The sequence below is a fragment of the Moschus berezovskii genome, chromosome 2, assembly GCF_049115385.1.
Source record: "Moschus berezovskii isolate FMDL1 chromosome 2, NW_MosBer_1.0, whole genome shotgun sequence".
Taxonomy (NCBI): Eukaryota; Metazoa; Chordata; class Mammalia; order Artiodactyla; family Moschidae; genus Moschus; species Moschus berezovskii.
The window spans coordinates 44,919,753-44,943,372 of record NC_142461.1 but is presented as its reverse complement, the minus strand read 5'-3'; the positions used below and the strand labels follow the sequence as shown (position 1 = coordinate 44,943,372).

The 23,620-nt window shown below is 38.8% G+C and overlaps 1 protein-coding gene across 6 annotated transcripts in view; it reads right to left on the bottom strand.

Annotated features, from left to right (window-relative positions):
* The window catches only part of RAPH1 (Ras association (RalGDS/AF-6) and pleckstrin homology domains 1), a 107,235-nt gene that overhangs the window by 52,983 nt on the left and 30,632 nt on the right, over positions 1-23,620 (bottom strand). For all 6 annotated transcript variants that reach the window (XM_088828156.1, XM_088828162.1, XM_088828164.1 and 3 more), the window contains exons 2-4: positions 10,658-10,777; positions 6,088-6,193; positions 4,776-5,281 (exon numbers count right to left, since the gene is read on the bottom strand). In XM_088828156.1, the coding sequence (XP_088684282.1) occupies positions 4,776-5,281; positions 6,088-6,193; positions 10,658-10,777 (732 nt within the window). The remainder of the gene's footprint in view (positions 1-4,775; positions 5,282-6,087; positions 6,194-10,657; positions 10,778-23,620) is intronic.

Here is a 23,620-nt window from a genome sequence, read left to right as displayed (position 1 = left end):
TATTTAAGAAAGCAGTTAATTCCCAGATTTTTCCTGCCATCAACAGTGGTCTCAGGTTCAGACTGATATTCATTCATAGGACCAAGAGACCACAGCTTGGCACCAGGTTCACTTAGTTCTGCAGAAAGACAATGTGCTATCATGCGACGTGCTATCTTCAGAAGGGATTTACACAACCCACCAGGGGCCTTTATGGACACATCACTGTAAGAGAGAGAGACCATGTGAATAAGCACAGACATTACCCTGGCCTAGGGAAACTTCACACTCCACAGGAAGCAGCCGTGCATTTTAACAGCCAATGTATGTAGATTCCAGAGTCGCTGGAGGCATATATTCATGCTCATTTACAAGAGTCACACACTGCACACCATGATCAAGCATAGTGTCTTTTCATAGGCTTCGAGAATTCACTCAGTCTTCCTGGTCCATATGCAATCACCAATCAGGTTCAATTTACAATAAACAATATTACTTGGATACATTCTATATTTATTAATCAAGTTTCTAGTAAAAGAATGCCAGGAAAAGGAAAATCCAAGGTTATTTCCCATGGAAAAAAAAAGGCTCAGATCTGCTATTGTTAAACCTTTCTATTTAACACAGTGATTCTCAAATGGGGGCAATTTTGCCTCCAGGGAACACGTACCAATGTCTGGAGACTTTATAATTAGAGGGGTGTATGGAGAAGGCAATGGCAACCCACTCCAGTACTCTTGCCTGGAAAATCCCATGGACGGAGGAGCCTGGTAGGCTGCAGTCCATGGGGTTGCTACGAGTCGGACATGACTGAGCGACTTCACTTTCACACACGGAGAAGGACATGGCAACCCACTCTAGTGTTCTTGCCTGGGGAATCCCAAGGACGGGGAGCCTGGTGGGCTGCCGTCTATGGGGTCACACAGAGTCTGACACGACTGAAGTGACTTAGCAGCAGCAGCAGCATGCAGCTATGGCAGGCTTCCCTGGTGGCTCAGAAGGTAAAACATCTATTTGCCTGCAATGCGGGAGACCTGGGTTTGATCCCTGGGGTGGGAAGACCCCCTGGAGGAGGGCATGGCAACCCACTCCAGTGTTCTCGCCTGGAGAATCCCCATGGACCAAGGAACCTGGCAGGCTACAGTCCATGGGGTTGCAAAGAGGTGGACACAAGTGAGCGACTAAGCACAGCACAGCAGAGCACATGCGGTTCTGACACCTAGCAGACAGGTGCCAGGATATCGCTAAACATTCTACAAATGCACAGGAGAGCGCCCAACAACAAAGAATTATCTGGCCCAGCACGTGAATAGTGATGATGGGTGAGAAACCCTGACCTAGAACGAGTAAATGGAAGGTTGTGTTGAGGACCTTCCATATCCCATGCCTTCTTTCCCAATGGGCTGTAAAGCCCTGACAACAAAGTACATGCCCTCCATGCAGGGGACTGGAAGAATCTTTCATGGAGCAGCTTACCCACCTGAGAGAAAAGACCTAAGAATGATACTAAAGATTTCAAAAAACAAAAAATAATTTTAAGAAGATGAAATTAATAAACACCAATTTTATTCAAACCAAATAAAAGATCTAATCAGCTGGGAGAAAGTTTGGAGTTGAAATAGTAATAAACATACAAAAAAAAACTATTTTAAAGAATTAATTCCAGGAAAAGCAAAATGTAATGTCCCCAAATTAAAAGAAGTTTGCTCCTTGGAAGGAAAGTTATGACCAACCTTGATAGTATATTAAAAAGCAGAGACATTACTTTGCCAACCAAGGTCCGTCTAGTCAAGGCAATGGTTTTTCCCGTGGTCATGTATGGATGTGAGAGTTGGACTGTGAAGAAGGCTGATTGCCGAAGAATCGATGCTTTTGAACTGTGGTGTTGGAGAAGACTCTTGAGAGTCCCTTATACTGCAAGGAGATCCAACCAGTCCATTTTAGAGGAGATCAATCCTGGATGTTCATTGGAGGGACTGATGCTAAAGCTGAAGCTGCAATACTTTGGCCACCTCATGCGACGAGTTGACTCACTGGAAAAGACTCTGATGCTGGGAAAGGTTGGGGGCGGGAGGAGAAGGGGACGACGGAGAATGAGATGGTTGGATGGCATCACCGACTCTGTGGACATGAGTTTGAGTGAGCTCCGGGAGTTGGTGATGGACAGGGAGGCCTGGCGTGCTGTGATTCATGGGGTCGCGGAGAGTCGGACACGACTGAGCGACTGATGTGATCTGATCTGATCTGAATGTCCCCAAAAGGAAATGTAATGAAAGTATATACAGTTTAGTAGTTAACTGCAAGTATACAGATCATGATAATATAAACACTGAATAGTTACCCAACCAAAACAAATTGGAAGGGGAGGGGAGAAAAGAGGGGAACTGTCTAAGGAGCGCTATATCCTCATTTTCCAGAGTTAGAAGTCAGTTAACACAAACAACTGAAGAAAAAAAAAATGAAGATACAGCAGTATTAACTGGAGATTTAATGATAGGTAAATACACTAAGAATCAGCTAGAAGAGTAGAAAGTGCTTATCCCTGGGAGCAGAATACAGCATGCATGTGTGCATATGTAGCAGTTTATTTTTTTTTGGTAACAAGTCTTTTTAGAACTTCATGACTCTTTAACTCCATGCATGTAAAACTATTTTTTTAAAAACTGTATTTGAGTCTGGTGGCAATTTAATACACGGGTTTGGGATCTAGTAAGCCTCCTTCAGTTTTTTTGGCTTGAATCAGAACAGACTAGATCCAGAAAAAAAGTATACTGAAACAAGTTCCATATTTGTTAAACCACTTTTCTACCCATCTTGGCAAGGCAAAAGAACAGGCTGATGGAAAAGACTTTAACTCCTTTCCTTGTTTTTTCCTGGCTTACTCACCAAACTTTACATTAGGTCTTATCTTAAAATATTATATCATTGTACACTGGCATCCTTGCCCATGGATACCACTAGATACCATGTGAAGTGTTTGCTAGGAGAAGACTTCACTTTTTACTTTATTTGCGTTTCAACTGTTACTTATAAAGAGTGTGCTTTTACTGAGGGAACTTTTATAATCAATGTATTTTACAGATGGAAACACATATACCAAGATTCTTAATTAGCTCATAACCTGTCCTCATGCCTCTTGACCCAAATCAAAATAATATGACTGAAAAGAAAGAACATACAAAACACAGAATAAACAAGAAAGCACATCTCTAATAAAATATTACTCATATTTTAGACACGTAAGTCTAAAAGATGTAAGTGATACATGCTAAGGAGCTGGTGCTAAAGATAATGCTCAGGTTTCACAATGGAGAAAGCACTTTTCTACAGAATATAAACCATTTAGGAAAGTTTCATTAAATAAACAAAAGTTTATTCTTCGATATAATTTGCTAACTTCCTTTACAAGCAACAAAACTCAAATTTATCTTCAAATTACCATGATTCATGCTTCTTTTGTGCTCTACAATGCCCAGAGTGAAGCTGGGTACATGAGTGGATACCAAGAGTTACTGACTGATAGAAATTGACCAACTAAATTAAATCAATGTAACAGATACAAATTTTGAATTGTCTACAAGTCCTTAAACAATGTTTTGTAAGATTTTAACTTAGTACTGATTAATACAAATTATTTGACTCTATTAGAGAGCACTGTAGATATAAATGAATGGAAGGTTGGTTTTATTCTGCCCCATCCATTTTCTTTTTTCTTGCTGCTACCTTATAACAAAATTGCTTTCTCCTTCATGAACAAAACTCCATTAAAAAAATTCTCCTTTATCAAGCTCAGCTTTTGCTCAACTTATTTAATCACAAATCCATTCCTTATCCTCACCTCCATCATATCAGAAAAACTTCATCTTTTAAAATCTGTTCATGTCTATTATATCACTTTTGACCCTCTGAAGCACAGTATGGAGAAGGCAGACTATATACTACTAGTTTCACTTTACTTATGAGAAATTGAGTTCACAAGACTGAATAACTCATTTAGGACCAATGGGTAGTGAGACACTTGGAACCAAGTTTTCTGACTCCAAGACCAGTGGTTCTTTTGACCACACTACATCAACTCTTTGATACTAAAATGGAGTAAACGCTGAGAACTTACAATCTAGGAGAACTAGGGGATATGAGCCATTTTCTCAAGTGACCATTTTATAACAAACATATTAAAAAGCAATTATCAGCTTAACAGCTATCATAACTTTGTAAAATATTGAATATAAATCACACTTCAAGCTTCTTAATCATATGACACTGCTGCTGCTGCTAAGTCACTTCAGTCGTGTCCGACTCTGTGTAACCCCATAGATGGAAGCCACCAGGCTCCCCCATCCCTGGGATTCTCCAGGCAAGAACACTGGAGTGGGTTGCCATTTCCTTCTCCAATGTGTGAAAGTGAAAAGTGAAAGTGAAGCCGCTCAGTCGTGTCCGACCCTTAGCGACCCCACGGACTGCAGCCTACCAGGCTCCTCCATCCATGGGATTTTCCAGGCAAGAGTACTGGAGTGGCTTGCCATTGCCTTCTCTGATACAACTGACATTAATTTAAGGACTTCAAATAGTCATAAGACTAAAACCAAAGAAACTAAATTTTTTCTTAATCATCTTTGTGACACTGCTGTATCTAGTAATACATTCTTTCTATAGTCTGATTTTGAAACTTAGAGGTATTTCTGATAAATTTTAAGTGTAGGAAAAAAACAAGAAAATTTATTAGAACAGGACTGAAAAAATACCATTGCCTCCTTAATACCGAAATAACAGGAAAGAAAGTTTCATCCACTTACCTCAGTAATTGGCTGCCCCTGATGTGTCAAATCCAGTTCTTGAGGGCGTGCTACTTTATCAATATCCAAAGAATCCATGCTGGAGGTTGCGGAAGTGATGCTGGAACGAGAGGAGTTACTAATAGAGCGTACTTCAGCATCACTCACTGTGCCTGCTGACGCTGTTCTCCTGTGCTGATTGGTTACTAAGGGCTTAGTATCTTCCAGTACAGACTGCTGAGCAGCCTCATCCATGCTCAAGGAGGCCTGTTCTAACTGTGCGGTGATGTCATCCAGGGAGTAGTTGGCATGAGATGGTTTAGTTATCCTGTTGGACGAAGAAGACAGTCCTTTCAAGGTGCCATGTTTTGATGTATGTCGGCTAGCAGGTAACTTCTGAGTGGCCTTTGTTTCTGTGATTTGACGCTTAGTATTTCCAGCACCGATACTGCTGAGCTCCTGCTCTATTGAGCAAAGATCGGCCATTAGGGCATCCAGATCCACAGTTTCTCCCTGATTCAAAGCTTCTGCAATGTTTCCAGAACACAGTGAATTAGAATTTATACATTCTACTATAAATCAGTCAACGAATGCAGGAGGAAAAGCAAAAAAAAAAAAAATCACCCTATTGGGCATAAAGCCTATCAAATACCACAGTTCTAACAGTTTTTTGTTCATTTTAAACTCCAAGAGAAAAAATAAATAAATAAATAAACTCCAAGAGAGAAGCAAAGAGCCCATCTTTTAAGATTTGTGGTAATCAATAGAGAATAAAATTATGAGTTGACAGATTAAAAAATTAGAAAAATTTTATACTGTTCTATTAACCACATCCCTCATGCAATTTTTCACCAGAGGCTCTAAGTGTTAATATGACTATAGCCCTGGTAGAGATGTTAATACCTAAAGATCTTAGGGTATAAAAAGAAAAATGTTAAGACCTAAAGTAATTACAGATCGAAATGTCAGCTCCACTAGGTATAGTTCATTAAATAAAGGCCAGAAGGGCTGATTTTTAAATTAATAACAAGTAATTCACTGGACTTTATCCCACTGCAAATATAATAACACAATCAAGTTTGTTGTAGGATTCCATGTGAGGATATACTTTGTCAATTACTAAGAACTAGGAAACTATTTTAGTTATATTCCAGTTAAGTTTTCTTCTCTGATCATCCGAATTAGTAATAAAACGCACAAATAAAGAAATGTAAGAACTCAGTTGTTATGCATATATAGCTCTTATATTCAACTATTGTAACTGTTGCTGTATTATTTCCACATTATAAAACTTAACATACTATTTTACATTTCATTTTCAATTACATCTTACCATTCAAGTTGTATATGGAGAAGCGATAAGAAAAATTGGCCATGTTTGTTTCCTGGCGAAGAGGAGATCTTTTTATTGGTTCCGTGGGCTTGTCAGAATCCAAACTCTTTTTAAAAAGAAAATTTAATGAGTCATATTAAATTCAGGTCTCAGTTGTAATAAAAGATGAATAAATTTTATTCTATGATTAAGTGAACTGTCATATAAGTGAACCGTCATATAATAGTTAATAAAATCAAAGTTCTTCTAAGTATTAGCCTTGAGGAAAAGCATAATTGGTTTTCACATCATTTTGGCTATAGTTTTTTTCAATTTTTAGATATATGCTTACTTAAGGCACTTGACTCAGTCACAGATCAACGTAAATATCTTCCCAAATACAACGAGTATAGTGGTTGAGTTCATTTTACATAAATTCACTATACAATAAGGTAGGTACATGAATATGGGATGCGAGGATAAGAAAAGGAATAATGTAGAGAATTTTGTTTATCTCTTTCCTCAAGGAATTTGGTTTTGGTCCAACTTGGAGAAGGAAATGGCAACCCACTCCAGTGTTCTTGCCTGGAGAATCCCAGGGATGGGGGAGACTGGTGGGCTTCCGTCTATGGGGTCACACAGAGTCGGACACAACTGAAGTGACTTAGACTTAGCAGCAGCAGCCTCATTCTTGGAGAAGGCAATGGCACCCCACTCCAGTACTCTTGCCTGGAAAATCCCATGGATGGAGGAGCCTGGTGGGCTGCGATCCATGGGGTCGCTAAGAGTCAGCCACGACTGAGCGACTTCATTTTCACTTGTCAATTTCATGCATTGAAGAAGGAAATGGCAACCCACTCCAGTGTTCTTGCCTGGAGAATCCCAGGGATGGGGGAGCCTGGTGGGCTTCCGTCTATGGGGTCACACAGAGTCGGACACGACTGAAGCGACTTAGCAGCAGCAGCAGCAGCCTCATTATTAGAATGAAATACTCTGAAGAAAAGGCACAATTCTGGACTCAAAATTATGAGAGCCACGATCTTAACAGAAAGTGGCTACAACTTCAAACAATGATGTAATATCCTGTTCTTTTCATGTTCTATCAAGGTGAGTGTAAACCATAACCCAGCCATACTGCCTGTGCTAAGTCTACAATTATATTCTGCACTTTAGGGTAGGGTGTTTTGTAAGTTAACTCACCACCTCTTTAAATGACCCTTTTTTTCTCTCCAACCTTTCTATAATAAGGAAAATAAGGTGGTTAAAACAAAGAAATTCAGGGAAAGGGTCAGTAGTTATTTAGTGTCTTTTTAACTAAATATGCAAATATCAGGATTAGTCTTTCAAATTTTTAATTTCTCTAATTATCAAACAGATTTCAAATGAAAAATAATGTTGAACAATCTTCTTGTAGAATCACAGAATTAGATAGAGTGCTATCTTTTTTATTCATTTGTTTCAACTGAATCCATTTAGATAATGTCTATCCAGTTTTTAAAGCTATCATCTGAAGGAGATCCACAACTGTTCAGTGCTTTATTTCAAATTTTAATGAAACAGCTAGGAAATTCTTCTTTAACCTCAAACCTAATTTTTCCACTACAAGTTAAGGCCTAATTCTCCTTCTCTCAGTGGAAATGAAGAGTGATAGGTAGGTAATGTTTTCAGTAAAACCTGAAGATAATTTAGGACATATTAAAAGTCAATCTATTTTATCAGTTCAAATAAACAAATACTTATTATAATTATCTGCTGTGTCCATGGTGCTGGAGCAGAAAGGGAAATGATAGGAAATATTCTTTGATGCCAAGATATGGGTATACTCTAATGAAGTGGGTTTTTTTAACCTTTTTTATTTTTTCGGTGGGGGTGGGGTGGTGATGGTGGAATTGGGTTGGGAGTGGATGTCATCGAGAATATGATAAAAGCCATGCAACTTCTTGCAGAAAAATGCAAATACAAAATTTTACAAACAATTTCAGAAGACTCAACAACCACTAGAAACTTAAAAATGATTTAATATAAAGTTGAAAATCCATTAACACTGTATGATACAGGTGCATGGATGACTGTGGCGAACTAAAATAATCAATTCTGAAGTTTTAGCCACTAACTTAGTAAAATACTTTTTGAATATTTCCAAAGTGTTAAAAAGTAACTTACTAGCAGTGAAGGACGGGGCTTCCCAGGTGGCACTAGTGGTAAAGAACCTGCCTGACAAAGACCATGTAGGAGATCTAAGAGACACAGGTTCGATCCCTGGGTCAGGAAGATACCCTGGAGGAGGAAATGGGAACCCACTCAAGTATTCTTCCTGGAGAATTCCATGGACAGAGGAGCCTGGCAGGCTAAAGTCCATGGGGTTGCAAAGAGTCGGACACGACGGAAGTGGCTTAGCATGCATGCACAGCAGTGAGTGATATTCTCCAATAGTTTTAACCTGTTTTCCCTGTAAGACAGCTTCATACATAAAAAAGGATGGTCAAAGCATTAATTTAGGACCCAACTTTTTTGATGAATGGCTCTTACATGTGTATGTCAGGGAATTTAAAATATTCAGAAGGTTTATACAAATATACATAAGATTTCCCTGTATTCAGTAGAAATGTTACCTACAGTGGAGTAGCATCAAGTCTATTCCATCTAGAGTGGCTAGGCTTGTATCTGCTTGTCTTTCCTCTTTTTTGGCCTCTCCCCAAGGATGGACAATAAAACACACAGTCAAGGAAACCCCTGGGAATTCCCTGGGTGCCTAGTGTTAGGATTCCAGGCTTTCATTGCTGTGGCCCAGGTTCAATCCCTGGTCAGGGAACTGAGATCCTGCCAGCTGTGCAGCATAGCCAAAAACAAACAAAAAAAATGGAAACCCCACACACGACAACTGGCTCTCACATACTTTCCTTCATTATTATTTTCTATTTCCTCTACTTTACTTCCTCAGCACAGAACTGCACAGCCTAGTCATCATCTCTATGCCAAAATCACTTCTTTTTTTTAAAAAAATTAAGAATTAAACAAAATGGTTTGGTAACTACATAAGAAAAGAGCTTTATCACCACAAACGTTGTTATTTCTCCTGATTGGAGATGAAGAGAATGACCTTATGAAATCCTGTGCTGTGCTGGTTGTGCTTAGTCATCAGTTGTGTCCGACTCTTGGCAACACCATGGACTGTAGCCCTCCAGGCAAGAATACTGGAGTGGGTTGCCATGCCCGCCTCCAGGGGATCTTCCCAACCCAGGGATCAAACTCAGGTCTCCAGTATTGCAGGCGGATTCTCTACCATCTGAGCCACCAGGGAAGCCCAAGGATACTAGAGTGGGTAGCCTATCCCTTCTCCAGGGGATCTTCCTGACCCAGGAATAGAACTGGGATCTCCTGCATTGCAGGAGGATTCTTTACCAGCTGAGCTACCAGAGCAGCCCGAGTAAGAGTGAAAGCATTCTTCTCAAAACTTATCATTAACAGGTTATGGTCACACACATGTATGCTTTTCAAGATGATCTAGCAAGAATTACATGAACAGCTTCTCAGTTTCAATTCCAGAATGATATGGAAAGAGATACAGAAGAAAACTAGTACTTTAAGTTTCCACTTTACCATCTACTCTTCTACTGGTTAACGAATTTTGTTAAGCAATTTAAACAAAAGTTCTTCCCAGAGGTATTAGTTAAGGGTGAATGAAATAAGTCTTGTTCTAACGTTTTCATTGTTGTAAAGTTGTGTGCATGCTCATTCACGCTGACTCTGTGACCCTAGGGACTATAGCCTGCCAGGCTCCTCTGTCCATGGGGTTTTCCAGGCGAGAGTACTGGAGCAGGCTGCCATTTTTTACTCCAGGGGATCTTCCCAACTCAGGGATCAAACCTACATCTCCTGCTTCATCTCCTGTGTGTCCTGCATTGTCAGGTGGATTCTTTACCACTGAGCCACCTGGGAAACCCGTCATAAAGTTAAAGTTGTTTTAATAAAGTTAATTATCTTCATATATATTGAATATAATGTATTAGCCAGGGTAGTAATTGTATACGCTTTTATTCTAAAAAGCAACATTATTTAGAGGACAAAATAATTCTTAAAAAAACAAAAACAAAGATCCAATAAAAAAAAAATGAAAAAACTTTGCCACTGTTTTAAAATGCAGCCAGCGATGAAACTTTGTCAGTATTCTGGAATCATGTAACAGAAAATATCTGCATGTGAGTATATCATTTATGTTGTAAAATGTGTTCAATCCACTAAGTTATGAAATAGGATTTGCTAAAATTTAGATTTTTACATTTTAGGCTTTAAAACTTTTTAGCCAGCAACTCAATTTATAAAACAGATTTTAGAAATCCCCCTAGATACACAGAAGTTCTGTCAAAAGCATTAAAAAACAAAAAACAAACTCCTTAAAATAATCACAGAAGAGAGTATCTTGTGTTCCTAGAGTTACTATTCATTTACTTGTTAATGTTTTAGACATTTTCTCTTTATAGCAGTATTTTAAAACACAACCTATGTTCATATCCTGAGGTCTACACCGTAAAATTTGAACACACAATGATGACTTAAAATTCTCAACCAGTTTTCAAGCACTGCTTCTAACCTGAGTGAGTTTGTCTAGCTCCCCCAGCCAGGCTCCAAACATTTTGTCTAGGTCCTGATCTTCCTTGTCACTGTCTTCTTCAGCACCATGGTCAATTTCTTCATCCGACAGCTGCTCCATCTGAAATACAGGTATGTGTATAATGAACAATTATACGATAAACTTGAAAAATCATGCAGTTTATGTTCTGATATATATTCAAACCTTGAAAACCAAAAACTATATATATTATAAAAGGAAACTGGAAGTCATGGATGGAGATAAGGTTGACAAGCGAGTAGAAATGAGCAATTAAGTCTCAAATTTTTAGGAAAACAAATTATCAGATAATACTTTGGCCACTTGATGCAAAGAGCTGACTCATTTGAAAAGACCCTGCTGCTGGGAAAGATTGAGGATAGGAGGAAAAGGAGATGACAGAGGATGAGATGGTTGGATGGCATCACCGACTCAATGGACTTGGGTTTGGGTGGTGATGGACAGGGAGTTGGTGATGGACCGGGAGGCCTGGCGTGCTGCGGTTCATGGGGTCGCAAAGAGTCGGACACAACTGAGCAACTGAACTGAACTGAACTGAAGCAGAAGTAGTGATTTTTAAATCACAAACCATTCCCATTAATCACAGGATATTACACTAGTACAGTTCTCTCCACTAGTAGATCTTGCAACATACCAAATAGCACAGAAAAATAATTTCAGAAGACTTTTAATAAGTTATTATCTTACTTATTCTGTAAAAATCCATTCAAATTAAGTATATATCTCATCCAAAAAGCATTTCTGAGAAAAGACAATGCAAAATCTTGAATCCATTAATAGTTCAGTTTGTTGAATTTGTTCTTCTTTCTATCTTATCCTTCCTTTCTAACCATTTGTCTTTTACTTACTTCCTATCAGTCCCTGAAAAATTCAAGGAACTAAAACTCAAATAGAAAACTTCAGAGAACTAGAATTGAAAACATAAATTCATATACAAAATTTCCTACATGTGGTGACTTTTCATGTTTAAGTCCCCTGAAAGAAGAGATATTTTCTTTTTTCCCATTAATAAAATGGTATCTGACATGGAATTTGCATATTATTTTGTGAAGGGAGGAAAAGTTATATAAAACAAAGTAAGATCAATGACTGACCAGACACTTAAAATTCTTTAAGATTAATCTGATTAATATAAAATATTTCATTATTAAAGGCTCTAAGAAATCTTCCGTAACACTTAAGCTTTGCTTAAATCAACATATCCCAAATTTACTTGACCACATTATCTTTTCCTTCTATTTGGAGTAATACCTACTAACTTTCCTAGAGACATAATGAATATCTTCACTGTACATGTCATACTCTTGACTCACATTTACGAAGACACACATTTTGTTCCAGTGGATCTGGGCAATATACAGAATACAACTTGTCAGCTAGCTTGAACAATTTTTCAGAGTAAAGATATCCTTAATCTAGAGTAAGAATTTGTATACATCTTATACTTCCAAAGCAGCAATCAACAAAATTACATCTGTGATCCTTATATGTAGTTATGAGATACATAAGGAATTTAACTATCTGACTAAGTGCCATGAAGTTAAACTTTAAACCTGATTTTATTATATAAAATTCTACAGAAATGGTCAAGCAAATACTGTTGCAAAATCAAAACTGAATTTAGCTCTAATGATGCTGAAAATCAGATATCCCACTTAACCAATTAAGAAATTCTCATTTCTTAATTTCACTACTGTAAGAATGTATATTTCAGGGCAATTTACCTTGACAAATGGAAAATGAATCAACTAATTCTCAAATGCATACTTGTGGCTCTTAAGAGATTTGGTTTTTATAGTTCACTTGTATTAATACTAAGTTTTTTATTTACTGTTGAATTATTTACAGATCTCAATAGAAACCTGTTATTATATTTCATTAAGTTAGCTACTTATGAAAAAAAAGTGCAAAGAAAAAGCTCACCTGATCAGGCTGACTTAATTACTCAAATAATGCTAGTTTGAGAACATCAAAGAGCAGTAATGCTCGGTTTTCCTAATGAGGGCCAACAAGCAACAGAACTGGAAATGTAACAGTCAACTTCCTTTTCCTCCCTAATCTTCAAAACTAAACACATTGGAATAACCCAAAAGCAAAGATATTCTAGGAGGAATTCTGCTTTAATATAAGAAACACTTATGCTTGCACTTCCCTTTGAGCACACACTGCAAATGTACAAAAGGAAGATACCACACTGGAAAAATGGAACATTAGGAATATGATTTTACAGTGCAAACACAAAACAGTTCAAAATGAATATGAGTATTTTAAATTATCATGGATCCAAACAGAATTACAAACTTTACAACAAAGTTTGGTATGTTTTGTGAAATTTTTCTTATTATTCAAACCCAGTAATTCTTTGGATTTAAAATTTTTTCTTTAAATGTTTTAATAGTTTTGCTTTTATCTAGACGACCACTGACTCAAGGAACATATGACATAAGGAACAATGACAGAGTCATGAAATAAATGAAAAATTTGAAATAACGATTAGACTTTTACCATTTATGTAACTTTTGCCAATTTTGTCCTTTTCTTGAATTTCTGTCACCACATGGGTTATTTTATTTAAATGAACTTTACATTTTATTCAGAGACTTCTCCATAAAAATTTAGGTCCTGCTACATTTCTGGAATCAAGATTGCTGGGAGAAATATCAATAACCTCAGATATGCAGATGACACCACTTTTATGGCAGAAAGTGAAGAAGAACTAAAGAGCCTCTTGATGAACGTGAAAGAGGAGAGTGAAAAAGTTGGCTTAAAGCTCAACATTCAGAAAACTAAGATCATGGCATCTGGTCCCATCACTTCATGGCAAATAGATGGGGAAACAGTGGAAACAGTGTCAGACTTTATTTTTGGGGGCTCCAAAATCACTGCAGATGGTGACTGCAGCCATGAAATTAAAAGACGTTTAACTCCTTGGAAGGAAAGTTATGACCAACCTAGATAGCATATTAAAAACCAGAGATATTACTTTGCCAACAAAGGTCCGTCTAGTCAAGGCAATGGTTTTTCTAGAGTGGTCATGTATGGATGTGAGAGTTGAACTGTGAAAAAAGATGAGCGCCGAAGAATTGATGCTTTTGAACTGTGGTGTTGGAGAAGACTCTTGAGAGTCCCTTGGACTGCAAGGGGATCCAACCAGTCCATTCTAAAGGAGATCAATCCTGGGTGTTCATTGGAAGGACTGATGCTGAGGCTGAAACTCCAATACTTTGGCCACCTCATGCGAAGAGCTGAGTCATTTGAAAAGACTCTGATGCTGGGAGGGGTTGGGGGCAAGAGGAGGGGATGACAGAGAATGAGATGGCTGGATGGCATCACCTACTCGATGGACATGGGTTTGGGTGAACTCCAGGAGTTGGTGATAGACAGGGAGGCCTGGCGTGCTGCGATTCATGGGGTTGCAAAGAGTCGGACACCACAGAGTGACTGAACTGAACTAACATTTCTTAAAGGATCTACACTCTAAAACAGCACTCTCCATTCCCTGGAAGGTGATATTAATCCTTACTCTTCTACCCTCAATACGGAATTGTTTCTGTTTACTATACACACCAAATAGCCCCCAGAAAGTTTACAGGCTCTGCACTGTCCAAAGTCAGCAAATCTAGTAAGGCGATTCATTCTTTGCTATGTATCAATCCTGTCTCCAATTAAATCACAATTCCAAATCTGAATTTTCCCAACATGATGCCCCTACTAGAAATGATGACAAAAGAAAATGCAAATTAAATTACACAACAGTTAACTCTCCCTCCAAACAAAAAGGGAAATTAAAAAAAAAAAAGGAAAGAAAAGAGAACTCATAAATTTTGTTTTAAAGATGATTAGGATTTAAATGGATAGCTTCTAATATGATGTTTTTCCTTAATGATATGGAAATAGACCCACGGAAACTATAATACATGCTAGAACAAATACTATTAAATTACTCTATTAAATTAGGTACTTTAGGAGGAACATTAAAATTTCACTCAAATTCCCTGCTCCATTACATCTGATGGAAACTATGTCCTTAAGGAACAAATGTACCCTGCCACAAAGGAAAAGGTTTACTCTTCCAAAGCGCAGACATACTGAACACAGAACACAACTCAGAGGTGCTACAAATCAAGAAGGCCCCGAGTGGTCCTGGCCTTCAGGGACCTCATTGACCGCTCTTCCCACACTCTTCTCCAGCGACACTGTCCTGCCCACTGGTGTTCCTTGGAGCAGGCTGAGGGAAGGAAAGGTGTGGATTCTGTTTTGAAGACAGATTGAGAGATGTCTGGCAAACATCCAACTGGCAAAAAATGAGGAAATCAGGACTCAGGCATTAGAAAGTTTAGTTAGCCTGAGTATTATTTCAAAACCATATGTTTGTTACAGAAAATAACAGGTTAAAGCTAATAATAATCTAACTATATTTTAAACTAGTTTATTTTATTCATGAAGTGAAAATAGGAATAAGGGGGAGTGATCCATCATAGTTTATATGCTGCCTCTACTGCTGCTAAGTCACTTCATTCGTGTCCGGCTCTGTGCGACCCCATAAACGGCAGTCCACCAGGCTCTCCCGTCCCTAGGATTCTCCAGGCAAGAACACTGGAGTGGGTTGCCATTTCCTTCTCCAATGCATGAAAGTGAAAAGTGAAAGTGAAGTCGCTCAGTCATGTCCGACTCTTAGCGACCCCATGGACTGCAGCCCACCAGGCTCCTCCGTCCATGGGATTTTCCAGGCAAGAGTACTGGAGTGGGGTGCCATTGCCTTCTCCCAGTTTATATGCTAGTTGGTTTCATTCCACAGATAACAGTGAATAACTGTGCTTCAATTACTACAGGTTAAAATGTGTAATAAACATAGTAAGGCTCCACTAAACATAATGAATCTATCCATTTAGTATGCTTAGAACAATATTATATTATTCCCCCTAAGTTTTCCATGAAGTTAATTATTCAAGCATAATTTCCCTATTAACCTTATTCTTGGAAGACATTTTGGTTTACTATTTGATTTCCTCATTGCAAGATGGAATGATGATCTTTATCAAGAAGGTGGGCTTAGAATAGAGCTTAAGGATTTGAATAAACATATTCCAGATAGGGCAAACTATAAAGAGCAAAGAAGAAGGTCTGTTTTTGTGACTGTCAAGTAAAACAAAAGGGAAGAGTCCTGGGATTTAAAAGTCCAAGGACTAAGGAAGGACCAGGTCATACAGGACCTTGAAAGCCAAGCCTTTTTTTTTTTTTTCTCCCTCCAGAAGGCAACTGGGAAGAACTAAACACAGATGTGAAGGAGGTAAGGAGAGAAATAGTAGTCAGAGAACATGGTACCTGTATAAGAGTTATTAGAAAAGTGAAAGACCATTAGAAGGCCACTCTGGACATTAGAGAGAAGTTTAGAGACAATTTAGAGAGAAATTTAGAGTTTAAAGAGAAATTAGATAAAAATTAGTCTCGAGAGGAAGTACAACTTACACAAGTTACATACTTGGAGTGGCACCCTGGCTATATACCATGTATTTTTCTTGCCACTTCAAGTATGTGACTTGTATAAGTTGTACTTCCTCTCAAGGCTAATTTCTATCTAATTTCTCTTTAAATCCTAAACTCTAAATGGCTTAACATTTCTGGAGCATAGGATGTGTGCTGTAGACCCATGGAAAATGGGGCTGGAGAGCAGGTGGGGCAACATTATAAGCCGTATCAAAGTTTGGACTTGATGCCACACAGCAATGTTTTTCCAGTTGTGGTCTGCTGATGACCTGCATGAAAATTACCTAGGGTGCTTCTTCTTAAAGTCAGCTTTTAAATGGCCTCCCACAGGTCTACTGACTAGTAATTTCCAAGAGTGGAACATTTTTAACAATTCCTCCAGGGCTTTGCTTATACCCGCAGAAGTCTGAGAACTGCAAGAGTGTGTCATAACTACTGGGAGGACTTCCCAGACAAAAGTAATGCAGTTTTGCATGACCACAATTTGGTTAAGGGCAGAACAATCTAAATAAGTACTCCCGAAGACCATAAAGAAACTAAGCATCATCATAATCTCCTAAGTAACGTAACACAACCCAATTACTCCTCCTCCATGGAAGAAGCAAGTTCCATGCTTCTTCTCAGAATTATTTAGAATTTCAGTTCTTTATGCCCAGTTAGGTTTCAATAGCTCTAACACAAAAACAGTTTTGAAAACACCACCTATGCTGCTTTAATTTGATAAATAATTCTAAAGAAAAACAGGCACCAGAGAAGCGGGGCTGTGAAGACTTCCAGGTTCATGGAATGCCCCCAACTGTGTAAGATACAACTCTTGCAAAATAAAAGTAAGAGGAAGGAAACCTAAATCAGACAAAATAAACAATAAGGAAAAAAGTTCTGTTAAATTTAGTCAGGCAAAAAAAAGAGGAAGAGAACCCATCAAAAGGAGGGAGGAAGTGAGAGCCAAGAAGGAAAAAGAGAGAAATAGGACACAACAAAATGTAAAATGAAGTGAGAATTGTGGAGAGAGAAGGCTATGAACTAACTCATTTGAATAAGGCACCAAAAGGGATGTTTCTCTCTGGACCTAAAACTCTAACTTAGTTCTGTTGTGAACTAAACGGTAGCATGTGCAAACTGCCCAAATGGAAACTGAGAATTTAATAAACCAATTAAAAACAGTATAAAGGCAAGGTTGGTAGAAAAGGAGAAAATAAAATAAACCAATTGAGTTTACACGAGCTCTTTACAGAGTCAAGATATTAAACACGTGTATAGAGCAACATTTTCCTCCTTTTAACTTCGTTGAACTTTTTTTTTAAGGCACTACTAAACTTTTTCAAGTTATTAAATGTAATGAAAACATTCTTACACTCTTTTGTTCAGTAAATTCTTCTCCACCTAGAAGCCAGATAAATGTTTATATAAATTGTTTTATTTTGCTATTCATTCTTTAATGCAGTTACTACATTTTTACATAGGTAGCTTAGTTTCGGACAAAATGTGAAATGGAGAACTTAAACTGATTTTTCCCAAAATTCTAAATTTCCCATGCTTGGTATGGTTTCTTAATTTATATATCTATGCTTTATGCACACACTAGGTTCTTTTTTTCAGGATCATCTTCCAGTGTGAGCCTTTTCTCAAGTAAACATCACTTTATAGCATGTTATTAATTTATAAAGCAGATGAATTTTTTAGAAAAAAATCAGAAGTTGCTTTCTGTATATTCAATCACTTAAATTTTCTCTGGAGGTTACTGCCCCTCAACAGAAAACACCCAAGTTCAAAATGGTAGTGGTTTAGTTGCTAAGCCATGTCCTACTCTTGTGACGCCACAGACTGTAGTCTGTCATGCTCCTCTGTCCATGGGATTTCCCAGGCAAGAATACTGGAGTGCGTTGCCATTTCCTTCTCCAGAGGATCTTCCTGACCCAAGGATCAAACCTGGGTCTCCTGCACTCAGGTGGGTCTCCTGCATTGCAGGCAGGTTCTTTATTGACTGAGCCACAAAATACCTTGCCTGCAAACAGCACTGTGCAAGATACAAAGAAAGCAGAAAATGTCTTCCGTGACTTTGGAGAATGATAACCTCAACTAGGGGAAAGGTGGTAAACACAGAGCTATCTTCATTAACACATTCTCTAAGAACAAAGTTCCTTTTGTAGGCCTGTGCATAAAGAAAGCTACGGTCTCCTAAGAGTTGAAAGAGACTGAGAAAGAAGCAAAGTGCTGTATTATCCAAAGGCTTCTGCAGGAACATGCCCAGTAGACAAACTGTCCATGGAGGAACTTGCATGGCCTGACTCTCTGGGAATGAGCTGACACCTGGTACTAAGTTTTGTAAAGTTTCCACATGGAACTGAACTCCCAAAAAAATACAGAGGTGTACTGCTCTTGGGCCAGCCACTGTGAACCCCTCCTTATCCAGAGGAAAGAGATATACGAATGGTGGTGACTCACAGGCTTATGCCTTCTCTATTTCCGTTTCTGTTTTTTGACAACCCAGGATGTAACTAACACAGCCTCTTCATTATCATGTACATTAACTGTGAGGTAACTAAAGATCATATAAAGCAGCATTGAAAACAAACTAGAGCTCTTTTACAGCTGATAGAGGTTAGAATGCCTAAGAGCTAAAAGTCAAATCAAAGCCAATTTTGTTAATATGATGTTTTATTTAGCAAGCACTTAAATACAATCCCTAGTAAAGGAATTCTTTGAACAGGATGAACCATATTCATGCTTTTATTTACACTGGATTTGCATATCTTAAGCTACTAAATCCCAAACAGGAACTGCTTATCTAAGTGGAAAAAACAATCTTGGCCCAATGCTCTTTAAGAAACTCCTAACATACTTAGAAATAAGACATTTAAATGATCAGTTTTATAATTACTTATTACACATATACCACAAACCATAATCTGAAATCACAGAGCAACTGAAAAACAAAAAACTGAAAACAAAAAATAATAAGTGTAAATTTCTTATGTTTATATTTTCAAGTTTATTTCAGAAACTGTGAGAAAATTTCTGTTGTTTTTTAAGCCACCAGGTGTGTGGTGATTTGTTACACCAGTCCTATGAAACCAATATCGTGCATATGTATGTGTGTGTTTGTGTGTGTATACGTGGCTTCCACAGCTGCATCCAGAGATGTTCATCTTACTCATTTTGCTCCACGCTTGGGACCTTTCCTGCTATACTACAGGGGTCTGTAGTTATCTTTGGAGGTGAGTGTTAGTTGTTCAGTTGTGTCTGACTCTTTGAGACCCCATGAACTATAAGCCCACCAGGCCCACCTGTCATTGGGATTTCACAGGCAAGAATACTGGAGTGGATAGCCATTCCCTACTTCAGGAGATCTTCCCAACCCAGGGCTTGACCTCAGGTCTCCTGGGTTGCAGGCAGATTCTTTACCATCTGAGCCACCAGGGAAGCCCGTAGTTATCTTTGGGATGGCTGATACTGTTCATGCACTCTCCAGATTCAACTGAAACAGAGGCTAAACTTTACTACTCTCTTGGGTAGGAGAAACTGTCTTGAAATTATTGAAAGCCTCATTAGGGTGGTGATCGACTATTATTTTTCTCCACTTCTGTCCTGTTCTCCTATAAGACAGCCAAATGCACAGCAGGAAAGACAGCCCCTGAAGGGACCCCATACTTTGGGAGACAGAATGCTAGACGGCTGTAGCCTGAGCACAGAAGCCATTTGGATTGGATTTTGAATCATCAGTATGAACTCAAAGTTTTCAACACATAGAGGAAAAGGGAAGGGTAGAAACAGATATTATGTGTAGGTGTGTTTACAGAGACGTCCACTGAAAAGGCCTCATAGCAATAACACTCGAGTAGCAATCAGAATATCTAGATCCCAGTTCGGGATCTAGATATTCTACCCAAAAAGTAATCAGAGATCCTTAGAATAATGATTCTAGAGAAACTAACAAGATGAGGCCCTAGAATACTGTGCCAGAAAATGTTCAATAAAGATGAGGTCATATCATAAGGACACAAGAGCCAGCCAGAAGGGGCCTATTCTGGGATCATTTAAGATCAAAATAAATTATGACACAAAGTACAACCTACTGATTAAAACAGGAATCCACAAATCGACACTGATATCAGTTATGTCAGACTCTTTGCGACCCCATGGACTGCAGCACGCCAGGTTTCCCTGTCCATCACCAACTCGTGGAGCTTGCTCAAACTCATGTCCATTGAGTCAGTGATGCCATCCAACCATCTTATCCTCTGTTGTCCCCTTCTCCTCCTGCCTTCAATCGTTCCCAGAATCAGGGTCTTTTCCAAAGAGTCAGTTCTTTGCAGCAGGTGGCCCAAGTATTGGAGGTTCAGTTTCAGCATCAGTCCTTCCAATGAATATTCAGGACTGGATTCCTTTAGGATTAGCTGGTTGGATCTCCTTGCAGTCCAAGGGACTCTCAAGAGTCTTCTTCAACACCACAGTTCAAAAGGATCAATTCTTCAGCGCTCAGCTTTCTTCACAGTCCAACTCTCACATCCATACATGATTACTGGAAAAATCATAGCTTTGACTAGAAGGACCTTTGTCAGCAAAGTAAGGTCTCTGCTTTTCAATATGCTATCTAGGTTAGTCACAGCTTTCCTTCCAAGGAGCAAGCGTCTTTTAATTTCATGGCTGCAGTCACCATCTGCAGTGATTTTGGAGCCCCCTAAAATAAAGGCTCTCACTGTTCGCTCATCTGTTTGCCATGAAGTGATGGGATGGGATGCCATGATCTTAATTTTCTGAATGTTGAGCTTTAAACCAGCTTTCTCACTCTCCTCTTTTACTTTCATCAAGAGGCTCTTTAGTTCCTCTTCACTTTCTGCCATAAGGATGGTGTCATCTGCATATATGAGGTTATTGATATTTCTCCTGGCAATCTTGATTCCACCTTGTGCTTCTTACAGCCCAGCATTTCACTCTACATATAAGTTAAATAAGCAAGGTGACAATATACAGCCTTGATGTACTCCTTTCCCTATTTGGAACCAGTCCATTTTCCCATGTACGGTTCTAATTGTTGCTTTCAAACTACTGCCTGTATACAGATTTCTCAGGAAGCAGGTAAAGTAGTCTGGTATTCCCATCACTTTAAGAATTTTCCAGTTTGTTGTGATCCACACAGTCAAAGGTTTTGGCATAGTCAATGAAGCAGAAGTAGATGTTTTTATGGAACTCTCTTGCTTTTTCGATGATCCAACGGATGCTGGCAATTTGATCTCTTTTCTAAATCCAGCTTGAACATCTGGAAGTTCTCGGTACACGTACTGTTCAATCCTGACTTGGAGAATTTTGAGTATTACTTTGCTAGCATGTGAGATGAGTGCAATTATGCAGTAGTTTGAACATTCTTTGGCATTGCCTTTCTTTGGGATTAGAATGAAAACTGACCTTTTCCCGTCCTGTGGCCACTGCTGTTTTTCAAATTTGCTGGCATGTTGAATGCAACACTTTAACAGCATCATCTTTTAGGATTTGAAATAGCTCAGCTCGAATTCCATCACCTCTACTCCATCTTATAGGATTTGAAAGAGCTCAACTGGAATTCCATCACCTCCACTAATTTTGTTTGCAGTGATGCTTCCTAAGACCCACTTGACTTCACACTCCAGGATGTCGGGTTCTAGGTGAGTGATCACACCATTGTGGTTATCTGGGTCATTAAGATCTTTTTTTACAGTTCTGTGTGTTCTTGCCACCTCTTCTTGACATCTTCTGCATCTGTTAGGTCCATACTATTTCTGTCCTTAATTGTGCTCATCTTTGCATGAAATGTCCTCTCAATATCTGTAATTTTCTTGAAGATAACTCTAGTCTTTATACCTAGTTTGATATAAATAAACAATAGGCAAGAAAGTTTTCCTTACAGTAAAATGCCAAGTAATTAACACAGAAGAAACAACAGACGATCACTATTACAATCATTGTAATAACAACTGATTCAGGCAAGAATCATCAGTAGATGTTAACACTAGCAGATGAATATTTGATGAGACATTCATATATTTTCAAAGTTCAGTTCAGTCGCTCAGTCATGTCCAACTCTTTGCGACCCCATGAATCACAGCATGCCAGACCTCCCTGTCCAAAACCAACTCCTGGAGTTCACTCAAACTCATGTCCATCGAGTCAGTGATGCCATCCAGCCATCTCATTCTCTGTCGTCCCCTTCTCCTCCTGCCCCCAATCCCTCCCAGCATCAGAGCCTTTTCCAGTGAGTCAACTATTCGCATGAGGTGGCCAAAGTATTGGAGTTTCAGCTTTAGCATCAGTCCTTCCAAAGAACACCCAGGACTCATCTTCTTTAGAATGGACTGGTTGGATCTCCTTGCAGTCCAAGGGACTCTCAAGAATCTTCTCCAACACCATAGTTCAAAAGCATCAATTCTTTGGTGATCAGCTTTCTCCACAGTCCAACTCTCACATCCATACATGACCACTGGAAAAACAATAGCCTTGACTAGATGGACCTTGGTTGGCAAAGTAATGTCTCTGCTTTTGAATATGCTATCTAGGTTGGTCATAACTTGCCTTCCAAGTTACTTCCAAGGAGTAAGCGTCTTTTAATTTCATAGCTGCAATCAGCCTCCGCAGTGATTTTGGAGCCCCCCAAAATAAAGTCTGACACTGTTTCCCCATCTATTTCCCATGAAGTGATGGGACCAGATGCCATGATCTTTGTTTTCTGAATGTTGAGCTTCAAGCCAACTTTTCCACTCTCTTCTTTCAAAGTATCACCCCACAAATTACTGGAGGTATGCTGCCTTAACCAAGTTATCAACTTAACATCACCACTACTGGGGCAAACCTTATGCTTCCTGAGGGGCTTCCCTGACAGCTCAGACAGTAAAGATTCTGCCTGCAATTGAAGGCATATTCATTTTGTAGTCTTCCTGACAAAAATTCATTACCTAAATTAATCGTGAGACATTTTATAAAATAACTGGCCTGTAGTTTTCAAAACTGTTAATGGTGAAGGGCACAAAGAAAAGCTGAGAATACATTCCAGATTAAAGGAAAGGGCTTCCCTGATGGCTCAGACAGTAGAGAATCTGCCTGCAAAGCAGGAGACTTGGGTTCAATCCCTGGGTCAGGAAGATCCCCCAGAGTAGAGAATGGCTACCTACTCCAGTATTCTTGCCTGGGAAATCCCATGGACAGAGAAGCCTGGCAGGCTACAGTCTATGGGGTGGCAAACAGTCCAATGAGACTGAGCAACTAACACTTTCGCCTTCCCCCCTCCCCAAAGAGACAGCACAACTAAATGCAATGTTTGATCCAGCAGCTGGATCCTGGACCTAGAAAGGTTACGTTATGTATATAAACATATATATAAAGGACAAAATTGGGATAATTGACAAAATTTGATTATCAATTGTAGATTAGATCATGGTACTGTATTCCCCAGTGTTTTTTATAATA